This window comes from Phacochoerus africanus, chromosome 6 (genome assembly GCF_016906955.1).
Source record: "Phacochoerus africanus isolate WHEZ1 chromosome 6, ROS_Pafr_v1, whole genome shotgun sequence".
Taxonomy (NCBI): domain Eukaryota; kingdom Metazoa; phylum Chordata; class Mammalia; order Artiodactyla; family Suidae; genus Phacochoerus; species Phacochoerus africanus.
This window is the reverse complement of record NC_062549.1, coordinates 120531737-120546241: the sequence shown is the minus strand read 5'-3', so window position 1 is coordinate 120546241 and position 14505 is coordinate 120531737. Positions and strand designations below refer to the sequence as shown.

The window sequence follows — 14505 nt, the reverse complement described above, 5'->3', positions numbered from 1 at the left end:
ACACCTCTCTAGCATTTATTATTTATAGACTTATTAATGGTGGCCATTCTGACCAGAGTGAGGCAACACTTCATTGTAGTTTCGATTTGCATTTTTCTAATAATTAGCCATGTTGAACATTTTTTCATGTGCCTGTTGACCAAACATAAGGCATTTGTTGCGAGGAACAGAAACTGACTGATCCAACATTGCCGGTAAAATAGAATATACTCAAAAGATACTTGCCCTATTTTCATGTAAAATTCTCAATACAAATATAATGTTCAAAAATAAAACCAAAGTCAGGAGCAGTGCTGTTAAAGATGGAACCTAGATAAAATGTCCCTAGATATTTTTTCCCTCCTATTATCTACACATGGTCATTATACTTAGAATAATATGGGGAAATACTGATGACAATGGCACTCAAGTTTCTGAAAGAAAGGAGGTTCAACACAGACATTTAAAAGGTAGAAGATGTGAAAATCTATTTTCTTCTTCAAAATTTTCCATCTAAATAAAGGGAGTGACAGAGATGGTCTTGGACTTGGTACCAATTATTTAGTGAGAGAACATATTCAATACTGATAAGAAAAATTTAGTAGGCTAACAAGCATTCTGGATGATTTTACTCTAGAAAACTATGAAAAAAAGAAAGCCCCCCAAAAATGTCATCCAGTGTCATCCAGAATACTGGAAGAGATGAAACAGTTGTAATCTCTGTTAGGTTTATTAAATAATCATCTTCAAAGGGTGAGAACTAAAGGGGAGACAGACAAACTCAAAGATATGAGGATAGAGGACTTGTTCAGTTTATATGTCACAACCATTCATAGTATGACCATCTAAGAGAATTAATGTTTTTGAGACAAAGACTAAGTTAAATTAACTGTTTCTTTTATCCGATCTTCCAGTATACCTTAAGGGAAAAATGTTTGAAAACTCAATCTCTGTGTGATATTGGGCAAAATATGGAATCACAGGACGCGTTAATTACCTTAGAAGCTATACACTGTCCCTGTGACATTTAGAACTATGCACAAATATCTTTAAAATTCAGCCCAATATGAAAAGTCTCTAGCAAATATTGAAAAAAAAGAACAGAAAAAGGAAATGAGCCAATTCTATCCCTTCATATCAATTTAACCAATTTGTTTGCATACAAAGAGAAAGCTACAGCATCTAGATATTCCTAAGCCCAAATCCTAAGCTTCTGTGGCATGACTAGAAAGCACTTTGCTTCTTAGATGTTCAATGGTGATGAGAGTATGGTCAGAGAATGGGAAGATATAGACTGTCTTGTCAAAGTCAATTCATAATGAGGCGAGACAGTCCAACTTGTTAAAAAAATAGAAAATTTTCTTTGCCCGTTCATTTTTGTCTGTTCTTCCCTGAACAGATACAACTTCTACCAAAAAAAAAAAATGTCTGGAGACAATTATTTTTCTGGACATTGTCAGGAAGTCAAAAAATATTTTAAAGAAAAACATTTATAAAATAGCTACTCACCTATACCAATGAAAGCAGCTTTATACCCTTCTTCTTTTAAAGTGTTGAGAGTAATTTCATTCTCTGAAAGGCTTTTACCACAAATTATCTGTAAGGAAAACATTTGAGTAACTAAATGTTGGCATTTGATTAATTAAAACTTTAATCTCTAACATCAAAAATAACAAAAACTTGGAATTCCCTAGTGGTACAATGGGTTAAGGATTCAGAGTTGTCACTACTATGGCTCAGGTTCAATATCCATGGCCCAAACATTCATGGTATGTTTTAGGGATGGCCAAAAAAAAAAAAAAAAAGAAAAAAAAAACCACCCTCAATACACACACACACACACACACACACACACACACACACAACGACTGTCTTTAAGTACACAGGCCTTACATATACAAAGTAGTATGTAAGTCAAAGATTAACATTTTTTTCTTAAGGGCTAAATGCATTTTGCCTTTTAATTAAGTACCAAAAGCTAGCGTATTTAAAATCAATTCAGTAAACTTTAATAGCTTAATTAATTTATTCAAGATACTATGTGGAGCATTTTAAACAATAAAATTATAAACAAGACACAGTTTTTGCTTCAATTTACAGCTAAGATCTGTGCAGATGTACATAAATAAATACAAAACAGAGGGCAATCAGAACATGCCTACAAGAACTGGACAGATTCATTTTGGCTGAGGTCATACTGAAAACAAAGAGAGGTAGAGGGATTTTAATAAAGCTTTTTTTTTTAACTGAAGTATAGTTGATTTACAGCATTGTGTTAATTTCTAGGGGACAAAAAAGTAATACAGTTACATATGTAATTCAGTTACATATGTATATATTATTTTCCATTATAGAAAGATATTGAACATAGTTCGCTGTCAATAAAGCCTTTTTTTTAAAAAAAAGGGATAAGGTTTTAATAGAGGACACTGTCCAGGGAAGATGAATAAAGTGAGGGATCACAGGGTAGACACTCCTATTTACAAGTCAAAGTACTTTGCTCAATTCCCAAACATGAGCCAGTTTTCAGATCTTGAACCTGCTGACTGAAGAGGCTGTCAGATCCCTAGGAAGAAAGACCCTGAAATATCCTGGCAAGTAAATATTGTAATGATTCCTCCATTCCTTCTCTAAAGGGACCTATGGTCATTTACCAAGTGACTGTACACTGGGCAAGGACAATAATCACACATGTCAAGAACACTGGACACAGGTTCTTCATTGACATTGATGAATGAAGAATGGGTACCTACAGGAGGAATAAGGTGAAAAGTAGAGCCTGGATGGAGTCTGTTCACAGTGGGCCCAAGGCGGTCACAGACCCAGTTAGTGGTTCTCCCCAAATCTCCAAGGGAATAATCAAACTTGATTAACAGTAGAAGTAATCCCCACACTAGGTCTCTGATCTCCGAAGTAAGAGCTATTACAGCTATAATAATTGGGAAAGCTAGAAAACCTCTGAAACCCTGGTCAAAAGAGTGTATCAAACATAAAACCATAGCCTGGAGTGGATGAGATGGGGGAGAAAGGTGTCCATGTTATATTCTGTTTCATTCCTCAGTCTGGCCCTGCTGAGAACACATGACTCCTGGAGAATGATTATAAACTACCTCAGGATTGGCCAAAGAGAAGCCGCGATTGCAGTTTTTGTGACAGATAGGGTATTATTGCTACAGCAGATCAGTAAGGCCACAATGAATAAGAAAGCAATTTCCAAAGTTGAGCAGTGGAATGCCTTGCCAATGGGCTCATCGGTGGAAAGTGATGACTCATAATACTTGACTTTAGGTTTGGTTTATTCATTGATTCAGTAAAAAGATTCAAGAGAAATCTCCCATGTTTCCTGAGGTGGGGTTTGTTTATATGTGTAAGTATATGAGCGTGTGTGGAAGGGGGTGGTGTTTAGAGGTGGCAGTATGTGATTTGTCAAACAGAGATGAAAGTATCCCAATCTTTCCACCCTCGAGGAGTGTAACATACAGGAAAGATGCACAGACATTGCATTTCTACAGTGTTTCCAGCCTAGAAGGCAATAGTGTGCAACTGAGGAAGAAAAAAAAAAATTGAACTATACTTTTGTGTATCAAAACCTAGAAATACAAAGTGGCTTGACTTCTGATGTTAATATACTGGGACCTTAACAAGCAAGACTTTACAATCCTGTGGACAGACACGGTGGGAAAGGGGGAGAATAACCATTGCGGTGCAGTAAGTAGCTCCATGTTACAAATGAGAAGAGAGCAATAATTACAGTAATCAGTGGAGTGACAAGTACAAGAACTCTTCCCTGTCTGTGCTGGGGAATTAGTTAATTTTTCCTTTTCTAAAATCCTCAAATCTCCAAACATTTGCCATCAAACCAATTACCCACTCTCAGAAAGAACAAGAAAGATTATTTGACAAAAAAGTTAAATTTTCTACCAAGACGTACAAAACTTAACTAAAACTAGTATTATATGATAACTATAGACATCAAAAACATTGTGTTTGATATACTACAAATTCCCAATTATTTTTTAAATATATATAATAATAGAAAAATTACATTATAGGCATTTTTTTCTTTCCCCCATATTTTTATACATGTAAGACTTTTTAAAGTTTTATTGAAGTATAGTTGATTTACAAGGTTGTGATAATTTCTGCTGTACAACATAGTGATTCAATCATACATATACACATATCCATTCTCATTCAGATTTTTCCCATATATATTATAAAAGAGTACTGGGTAGAGTTCCCTTAGCTATACAGCAGGTCCCTGTTGGCCATTCATTCCATGTATCTCAGTTGCATACACCAACCTCCAACCCCCAGTCCATTCCCTCACCCCACCTTTTCCATTTGGTGACCGTAAGATTTTCTAAGTCTGTGAGTCTGTTTCTGTTCTGTGAATAAGTTTATTTGTACCCCTTTTTTTTTACATTCCACCTATAAATAATATCATATGATGTTTGTCTTTCACTGTCTAACTTCACTTAGTGCAATAGTTTCTAGGTCCATCCATGTTACTGCAAATGGCATTATTTCATCCTTCTTTATGGCTGAGCAATATTCCACTTTATATAGGTACCACATCTTCTGTATCACCTCCTCTGTTAGTGGACATCTAGGCTGCTTCCACGTCTTGGCTATTGTAAATAGTTCTGCTGTGAACACTGGGTGCCTGTATCTTTTTGAGTTATCGTTTTCTCCAGATATATGTAGTTTTGATGTGCATTTATCTAATAATTAGTAGTACTGAGCATCTTTTCATGTGTTTTTTGCCATCTGTATTTCTTCTTTGGAGAAATGTCTATTTAGATCTTCAGCCCATTTTTTGATTGGGTTGTTTGTTTTTTTGATATTGAGCTGCAGGAAACATGCAATATTTTTCTATCATGATTTTCTTAGATATGGATTATAGCATTTACTATATATTGCTCTAATGGCTTTAGCAATATATGCCTAGGTACTCAAACTTCCTAGCTAAATTCAGAATAAAATTCACTCCCCACCAAGTGCAGGGTAAAAGTTATCAAGGGAAGGATTAAATAGAAGAAACTTGGAGGCGAAGTTCCATGTAACATTTACTTTGGGACTTGACTAAAAGCTTCCTTTATACACCTGTAATATGTCTTCATAGATATAATAATATCTTTGATGTAGGATAAAAGTTCACAAATTGGGGGGCTGTGGAATTTCTTTTTCAAATGAACTACATAATAATTCCATTATTAAAAAAATACAGATAGCAATGTACATGCTTTTCGTATTTTCTGATGGAAAATTGGTTAAAATAGACCATTTTCAGAATCTCTAATATAAAAAATAAGATAAAAATTTTAAATAATATTTAGCTTTCTTAGACACAAAGTTATTTGTTGGCTATGAATGCACATGTTTCTCTCCTTCCAGTGGAGATAAAAATGACTTTCTATTAGTTTTCCATAATATCCTATAATCACGGAAATGCTTGCTTCAGATAACCATAAGGAAAAGATGATACAGAGAATATATCAAGAGAGAGTTTCTATTAGATATTTTTACTCAAATTATGAAGGGACAGAAATGCCTAGAGATTACAAATTCAGTTTAGTTAAATTAGAATTCTACCAAAATATTAAGAAATAGAAATAAATATATTTTAAACATATTTAGAAAAAATAAAATCTTTATGCAAAATTATTTTTAGCTTTAAAAAATGAAGTTACTAGAAATATGAAGACTTGAAATGAGAATATTTATATCTAGCTAAATTCTGAATTGCAAAACAAACAAAAGGCACTTTAAAAGATAAGTAACATTTTCTGACACAAACATCATTGAAGACTTTGTTAAAGTCCATCTAGGGTTAAAAATAATTCGCAGTAGTTTATATCAAAAATTTCACTCCAAAATCAAGAGCTTGTTAAAATATAATAACTTAGAGACTATTTATTCCAAATAATAATTTCACTATACTAGAAATAATCCTTTGATGTGAAATCAGTTGAGATACTTGATAAATTAAAATTTTCATCTCCTGCTGTTAAGTAAAAAAAATTAAAATTTGAATTAAATTGTAAGAAAACAAAGGCAAATAAAAATACTTTATTAAAAAGCTCTAAAAAGGGGAGTTCCCCTCGTGGCTCAGCAGTTAACGAACCCGACTAGCATCCATGAGGACGCAGGTTCCATCCCTGGGCTTGCTCAGTGGGTTAAGTATCCTGTGTTGCTGTGAGCTGTAGTATAGGTCGCAGATACAGCTTGGATCCTACGTTGCTGTGGCTCTGGTGTAGGCTGGCGGCTACACCTCCGATTTGACCCCTAGCCTGGGGACATCCATATGCTGCGGGTGTGGCCCTAGAAAGACCAAAAAAAAAAAAAAAATCTTAAAAAGGGAAAAATCAAACCAAAATTACTCAAGAATAATAACAAAAAAAGAAATACCAATAAAAACATATGGATGCTGATGAGGGTGTATTCAGAAAGAAATTAGTAATTTTAAATGGTTTAGCAGTTCCAGTCATGACTCAGCAGTTAGAGGACGTGGGTTCAATCCCTGGCCTTGCTCAGTGGGTTAAGGATCTGGCGTTGCCAGGGCTGTGGTATAGGTCACAGGTGCAGTTTGGATCTGGTGTGGCTGTGGCTGTGGTGTAGGTTGGCGGCTACAGCTCCAATTGGACCCTTAGACTGGGAACCTCTATATGCCGTGGGTGCGGCCCTAAAAAGACAAAAAAGGCAATAAATAAATAAATAGTTTAATTATTCAACCTAGAAAAATGAAAATTAAATAAGTACACAACTCAAGAGGTTAAGGAAGAATAGCAAATAAGTGCAAGGATAGCAGGGGCAAAGAATAAAGATAGAGTCAGCAATTAGGGACTAAGGAAACAAAATCTCTGAGACCTGGTTCTTTCAATGAATACATTCACTAGAGAAATCACTATCTAGACTTACAAAGAAAAAAGTCAAGAATATAGGGGTGCATGTATCTTTTTGAATTATAGTTTTGTCCCAATATATATCCAGGAATAAGATTGCTGGATCATATGGTATCTCTATTTTCAGTTTTCTGAGGAACCTCCTTACTATTTTCCCTAGTGGTTGTTCATAGCAGTACTATTCACAACAGCCAAGACATGGAAGTAATCTAAATATCCATTGACAGATGAACAGATTAAGAAGATATGGTACATATATACAGTGGAATACTATTCAGCCATAAAAAAGAATGAAATAATGCTATTTGCAGCAACATGGATGCAAGTATAGAGATTATCATACTAAGTGAAGTAATTCAGAAAGAGAAAGACAAATACCATATGATATGACTCATATGTGGAATCAAAAAAAGGGAACAAACAAACTAATCTAAAAAACAGAAATAGACTCACAGGCAGAAAACAGACTTGTGGTTGCCAAGGAGGAGAGGAGAGTGGGATGGACTGAGAGTTTGGGGTTAGTAGATGCAAACTATTACATTTAGAATGGATAAGCAATGAGGTCCTACTGTATAGCACTGGGAACTATATCCAGTCTCTTGAGATAGATCTTAATGGAATATAATATGAGAAAAAGAATATATATATTTACAACTGGGTCACTTTGCCATACAGCAGAAATTGGCACAACACTGTAAATCAACTATACTCTAATAAAATTTTTTACAAATGAGTAATGAGTGTGCCCTGATTTATGCAGCATATTTGGTACTGTATAAATTGAGTGCAATTATTTATAATATAAATTTAGAAGTGTCTCAAATTAATTTCTGATTCATCTTCAACTGGAAGTATCACAACATATTAGTTTAAAGTCTCAATCCTTTATTTAATGAAACCTGGGTAAAAACTTGTATTTAGAATTAAAGACATTTAAAAAAAGTATTCAGAATATATTTTTATAAAGCAAATTGTCACCCTTAAACCTATTTTGAACAGTATTTGATTTTTTTTTTTTTTGCCACATCTACAACATATAGAAATTCCTGGGCCAGTGATGGAAGCTTCACCATAGCAGAGGCCATGGCCGTTGCAGTGACAATGCCAGATACTTGACCTGCTGCACCACAAGGGAACTCCGCCACACTATTTTTGAATGCTAAGTTTTCATAAAGTTTATTCATAACTGTACTATGTATACACTATAAGACTTGTTTACTTGGGTGTAAATGTTTCATCACCCAACCACTGTCAAACAAAATGAAATTATAAATGTAAAAGCATGAAATGTTTTTTTGTGTTTCCCTTTTTATTAATTATGTTAATTTTTATTTCTAAGTGCAAGAGCTGTAGTCTGTTAATCACTTTTCAAAATATTTTCTGTATATGCTTACAAAATGTATTATGTACATCTTAGCACTTTATTAATCTATTAGTTTATATGCATTATAAAGGTAAAATTTTGGAAATAAAAGTTGCAATATGCTCAAGTGAAGGGCCAAAGTATGATACTCTTAAATAATTCAAAAGAATAGGAACATCTAAAGGTATATTCCAAAATTAAAATGTATTAATTTCTTTACCATCTTTAAAAGAACACAATATTTATTTCACAAAACAGTTAAAAATGCAAAGCTGTTGCTTTCTACCTTGCTGATTTTCTATTTATGTTGGGAAGGGATTATCACATTAACACTACTGATATTATGCATATAGTAAATAAAATAAGCCTCTGTAAGAAATTATGTTCCAAATTGTGAAATACAAATGTTTCAGAGTGTACACAACTCACATGAAAAAAACGTGGGATTAAAAGAAACCAAATCCTTCTATTAGCTGCACTGAACCCCTAAAGCAATTTAGGAATTTGTTTCTTACAGACAATTAATCACATGCAGGCGTGCCAGATGAGAACTATCGATTGCCCTTTTCCAGGCTAGTGGCATTCAGACAGTAGACAGACAAATGCCCTAAGCAAGGAACAGCATCTTTCTGCTTCTGCCTGGTGTAGCTTTTAATTGTTCTTTCCTAAAGTATGTGACATTTTGCTGTTAATCTTTAGTGGAGAGCTTATTCCTTTCTTTTGGAGCAATACACATGTAAGTGCTAAGTTTTTCACTTACCTTTACACCAAGGTCCTTCATAAGCTCAATCTCAAAATTCACTACATCATATGGCAGCCGGAACTGAGGGATTTCAGAAGTACTGAAAAAAAATAAGAAGCATTTGTGGAAAAGCCAGCATTTAAAAAAATGCAACATATCTTTGTTGTTCGGTATTAAAGGAATAAATATCTCTCCTAAGGGTTTTTTCATATCACATAAGTGTAAGAGCGAGGACATCCACATTTTTCTATACATGACAAAATATGACATGGGTTACAACAGAAACAGTAGAAACTGCTGTGAAAGTAAATAAATACAAACAATGAAAAACAAAACAACTGGTCAAAAGCAATTCTAATACTTTTAATTTTATCACAGTATTTAGTTGATGTATTTACTAACGATTCTATAAATTCTTAAGAAAACAAAATCTTTTATAAAACAGAAAATATCTGAAAGTATATAATGTTTAATACACATATCATAAACATACACGTATATCCATACATACATATTCTATAATTATACCTCTAGATTGTTCAAATCTAAATCAATAACTTTGTATTAACATGTTCTTCAGGATATTATGGGATGAATTCCATGTAATATACAGAATATTTCTGTAGTAAAACAATCTTCTATGAATGCCAATATGTGTCCCCAAAGGATATAGTCATTGAAAAGTAATCCTATTTTATATCAATGCTCATTGTTTGTACTTAAAATATTCACAAGTCTTAAAATACAATCATTTCAATAGTTAATAATAGTTCAGAGAATTAAAGGTAAGCTCAAATAACTTTTCAATATCTTAAAGTAATTAAAAGGCTACATATGTTCGTGAATACATAGTAATTCATGTTTTCATTCATCTATTCAGTGAATGAGCATTTATAAAATACCAGGCACAGTATTAGTTGCAGCAACTGATGGCAAATTTCACCAAATTCATACTTCTTTTTTTTTTTTTTTGTCTTTTTGCTATTTCTTTGGGCCGCTCCCGCGGCATGTGGAGGTTCCCAGGCTAGGGGTCGAATCGGAGCTGTAGCCACCGGCCTACGCCAGAGCCACAGCAACGCGGGATCCGAGCCGCGTCTGCAACCTACACCACAGCTCACGGCAACGCCGGATCGTTAACCCACTGAGCAAGGGCAGGGATCGAACCTGCGACCTCATGGTTCCTAGTCGGATTCATTAACCACTGCGCCACGATGGGAACTCCCAAATTCATACTTCTAATAAACTCTCGTTCTTGTGAGCAGAGATACATAAACAGATCACTGCAACAGAATGTAGTGCATGCAATGAGAGGCTATATCTAAGCATTACAGAGACTGATTTATAAAATAAATAAATAACTCTTGTAGATGAACCTTCAGGATCATTCAATACAAAGTGCATCTGTAGTCTTTTCATCCTTTGGTGACTTAAGAACATGATTATTCAATTAATTTACATATATCAATCAGTTGGGTACCCTGCTCAGCGCTATAGAAAAATACAAGGCATTGGACAGCATAAAGTCAAGGCCCTCTATTAAAGGAGCTTTCCATCTCTTTAGAACAGAATTTTATACATCAGAATGATTTAGGGCTTAGATTTAGAGATAAGAACCTCCTTAGGTGATCTTCAGAGGTTGTCATAATGCTCAGGCACCACAGAGGATCTGCCTTCCTAGGGTAGCAAAACATGCCACTCCAAACCATGCCACTTTGGCACAGGATTATTTTGAGATAAGTACAATTGAGAAGAAACAGATATAAGAAAAGCTCTCTACTCCCCCTTTGTTTTCCAAACAGCAGTACATAAATTTGCAAGGGTATGTCTCCCTTTCCTATATCAGGAAGGACAAAACTACTCATCACTAGGAGATAATACTAGACCCTTATCAGCCCAGAGATGGGCACTAAGAGGAATCTACTAAATAAACCTTACTAAATGACCCCTTCTCCTTTGTCCTATCACTTTCCACAGATTTATTGTGCTGTTAAAATGCTGTACATACCTCCATTTCTGACCCTCCTCTGAGTTACTCATCACTGAGTTCTCCCACATGTTTGCACAATACATGTGTTAATGAACACTTTTTCTCCTTAATTTGCTTTAGGTTAGTTTATTTCACAAGGCAAGCTACTGACCTAAGAGAAGAGAGGGTATTTTTTTTTTTTCCTTCTCCATAACTTCCAAGGCTAAAGAGAAAAATTCATAAATATTATGGATTGTATGTAGGCACAAACAGACACCCTGTCTTGCAAGCCTGGGGTTTTGTGGGCAAGAGATTGAAAATGGAATAACACTGGAGTCTGACGAAGGTCCCCAAAAGGCTGGACAGGAAGGCAAAATTCCCAGCTGTAAGAAACTAACCATTGCAAGGTGAGACTCTAAATACAAACAGATACACTGTGAGGCTGATTATCTTCCTCTAACTTGGGATTTTTATGAAATCTGAGTAGAAGTAAATGATATAAAAGAAAAAAAATGATGGGAGTTCAGGCCAATGGTTCCAATTAAGACACAGCTCTGAAAGAAAAAGTTAAATGCAACAGGAACAATTTTTTCTCTAGACCAGAAAGAAGAGAGAACACACGCAACCTAGCAAGAAGAAACCTGAGCCTGGAGGAAATAGAACTGAAAGCTGAAGCAGCAAAGAGAATTCAGGGCTTCTGGGGCTTAGAATCACATACACCCCTGAAAGCACTGTAGCCAACACTTAGCACATGGTTATGAATAAATGTGTGAGAATCACATCTCCTACAGGAAATAAGAGTAATGTGAGATACAATACTAGAAAGAGTCAGGTAGATTTGATCATAATTAAGTAAGTAGTGGATAGGGAGGTGATTATTGATTGTTATAAACATGACATGCTTATAGTCACCAATGGATGAGGTCAGCAGACCGACGGGTGATACACACACACACACACACACACACACACACACACACACACACTCACAGTACAATATGACAAGTGTACATTACCAGATGTGAACAGGAATGTCTCCAAGGAAGGAAAATTTACTTTGGGATGAGAAAATCAGGTCGGTGAAATGTGACAAATGATCAGCTTTCAGATAAGCGAAGCAGACAGAGGGCATCCTGGCACGCAGGAAACGGTAAGGAGGAAGACGGGGGTCAGGGGAACAAAAAGTATAATGTTCACGGGATGGGACATGAGGCAGAGGGTTTTGAATGGGCTCTACCCTACTGTCCTGGATACCAGGTGAATTCCTCCTTATATCAGAGCTTTAAATGCCATCCACATGTGATGGTGCCCACCTTTTTATCCTCAGACCTAAATCCCAGACTTTACACCCACTTAGACGTCCAGGGGGTATCTCAACTCTATCATGCCCCAAGCTGAACTTCGACTCCTCCGCCACGACGCATGTCCTCAGACAACTCCTTCCCACGAGGTGCTCAAGCCATCGACTCCATACTCCATTCATTTACTAGCATCACACCAAGGCTAACAGCGGCAATAAGCTGTGCACTGGTTTTAGACTATTTGAAAAGTTATAAAATGGACAGAAATAAGCCTTTCTGTATTATCCCCATGGGCTGGTAACTCTAAACCCGGTCTCCTCTCCCCAAAACCTCTTTGGTGGGTCTAAATTCTAAATAATTGCTACAGTTGCTAGAAAGTTTTAGTGATATAGGTGTACATTTTAAATGATCCCATGTTTATTACTCGTGTGTGTGTGTGTGTGTGTGTGGTTTTTAGGGCCGCGCGGTGTCATATGGAAGTTCTCAGGCTAGGGGTTGAAGAGCTTCAGCTGCCAGCCTACACCACAGCCACAGCAACGCCAGATCTGAGCCTCATCTGCGACCTACACCACAGCTCACAGCAATGCCGGATCCTTAACCCACTGAGTGAGGCTAGGGATCAAACTTGCACCCTCATGGATATAAGTTGGATTCTTAACACGCTGAGCCACAACAGGAACTCCTGCCCATTCTTCAATAAACCTTGAGTTATACAGAGAAGTTACCATGGAGAACTCCATTAAAGAGCAGCCACTGGCACATGACGCTGCCAATGCAGCTCCAAGCATTCTTCCTTCCAGTGGCCCACAGGCAGCATGTGTCTCCATCCCTGCATGGCTGCGGATGCCAATGTTTAAAGAGCTGACTTGTAATTGATCAGAGAACAACACATGAAACAACGAGAATCAATTTCAATTCTGTCATTTCAAGCAACCAGAATTTTAAATTTGGGTTTAAAATGTACGGTAGTGAAACAGTGTGATACAATAGTGAAACAGTGTGAACTACACCTTTTTGTTTTGTTTTGTTTTGTTTTTGTCTTTTTTTTTTCTTTTTTGTCTTTTGTCTTTTTTGTTGTTGTTGTTGTTGCTATTTCTTGGGCCGCTCCCGCGGCATATGGAGGTTCCCAGGCTAGGGGTCGAATCGGAGCTGTAGCCACCGGCCTACGCCAGAGCCACAGCAACGCGGGATCCGAGCCGCATCTGCAACCTACACCACAGCTCACGGCAACGCCGGATCGTTAACCCACTGAGCAAGGGCAGGGACCGAACCCGCAACCTCATGGTTCCTAGTCGGATTCGTTAACCACTGCGCCACGACGGGAACTCCTCTTTTGTCCTTTTTTAAGGCCACACCAGTGGCATATGGAGGTTCCCAGGCTAGGGGTCGAATTGGAGCTGTGGCCACCGTCCTACTCCAGAGCCACAGCAACTCCGGATCTGAGCCGTGTCTGTGACCTACACCACAGCTCAATGGCAACGCCAGATCCTTAACCCACTGAGCAAGGCCAGGGATCGAACCCACAACCTCATGGTTCCTAATTGATTCGTTTCCACTGCGCCAGGACGACGGGAACTCCGGACTACACTTTTAATATTGAAATTATTTTGTTTTCTAGGAGTGATCAAAAATAATTATTATTCTGGGTTATTATATGATTTTTTTTGTCTTTTTTGTCTTTATAGGGCTGCACCCACAGCATATGGAGGTTCCCAGGCTAGTGGTCTAGTCAGAGCTATTGCTGCCAGCTTAGGCCACAGCCACAGCAATGCTAGATCCAAGCCACCTCTTCGACCTACACCACAGCTCACAGCAACACTGGATCCCCCACCCACTGAGCGAGGTCAGGGATCGAACCCGCAACCTCATGGTTCCCAGTCAGATTCGTTTCCACTGCGCCACAATGGAAACTCCTGATTCTTAATGGAAATTATTTATTGTACAGACTAGAGGATATGCATGTTTTTAAAATTATCCACTCCAGGAATCAAATAGGTACAGCACTAAAATGCCATTTTTAAAATACCCTCATGAATTTTCTTTTTTTTTTTTGTCTTTTCTAGGGCCACACCTGCGGCATATGGAGGTTCCCAGGCTAGGGGTTTAATCAGAGCTACAGTTGCCGGCCTACCTCACAGTCACAGCAACACAGAATCCGAGCCCCATCTGCAACCTACACCACAGCTCACAGCAATGCTGGATCCTTAACCCACTGAGTGAGGCCAGGGATCGAACCCACAACCGCATGG

At 37.0% G+C, this 14505-nt stretch overlaps 1 protein-coding gene across 2 annotated transcripts in view; it reads right to left on the bottom strand.

Moving 5' to 3' along the window:
- The window catches only part of DPYD (dihydropyrimidine dehydrogenase), a 787163-nt gene that overhangs the window by 528914 nt on the left and 243744 nt on the right, over positions 1-14505 (bottom strand). For both annotated transcript variants that reach the window (XM_047785224.1, XM_047785223.1), the window contains exons 7-8: positions 9008-9089; positions 1489-1576 (exon numbers count right to left, since the gene is read on the bottom strand). In XM_047785224.1, the coding sequence (XP_047641180.1) occupies positions 1489-1576; positions 9008-9089 (170 nt within the window). The remainder of the gene's footprint in view (positions 1-1488; positions 1577-9007; positions 9090-14505) is intronic.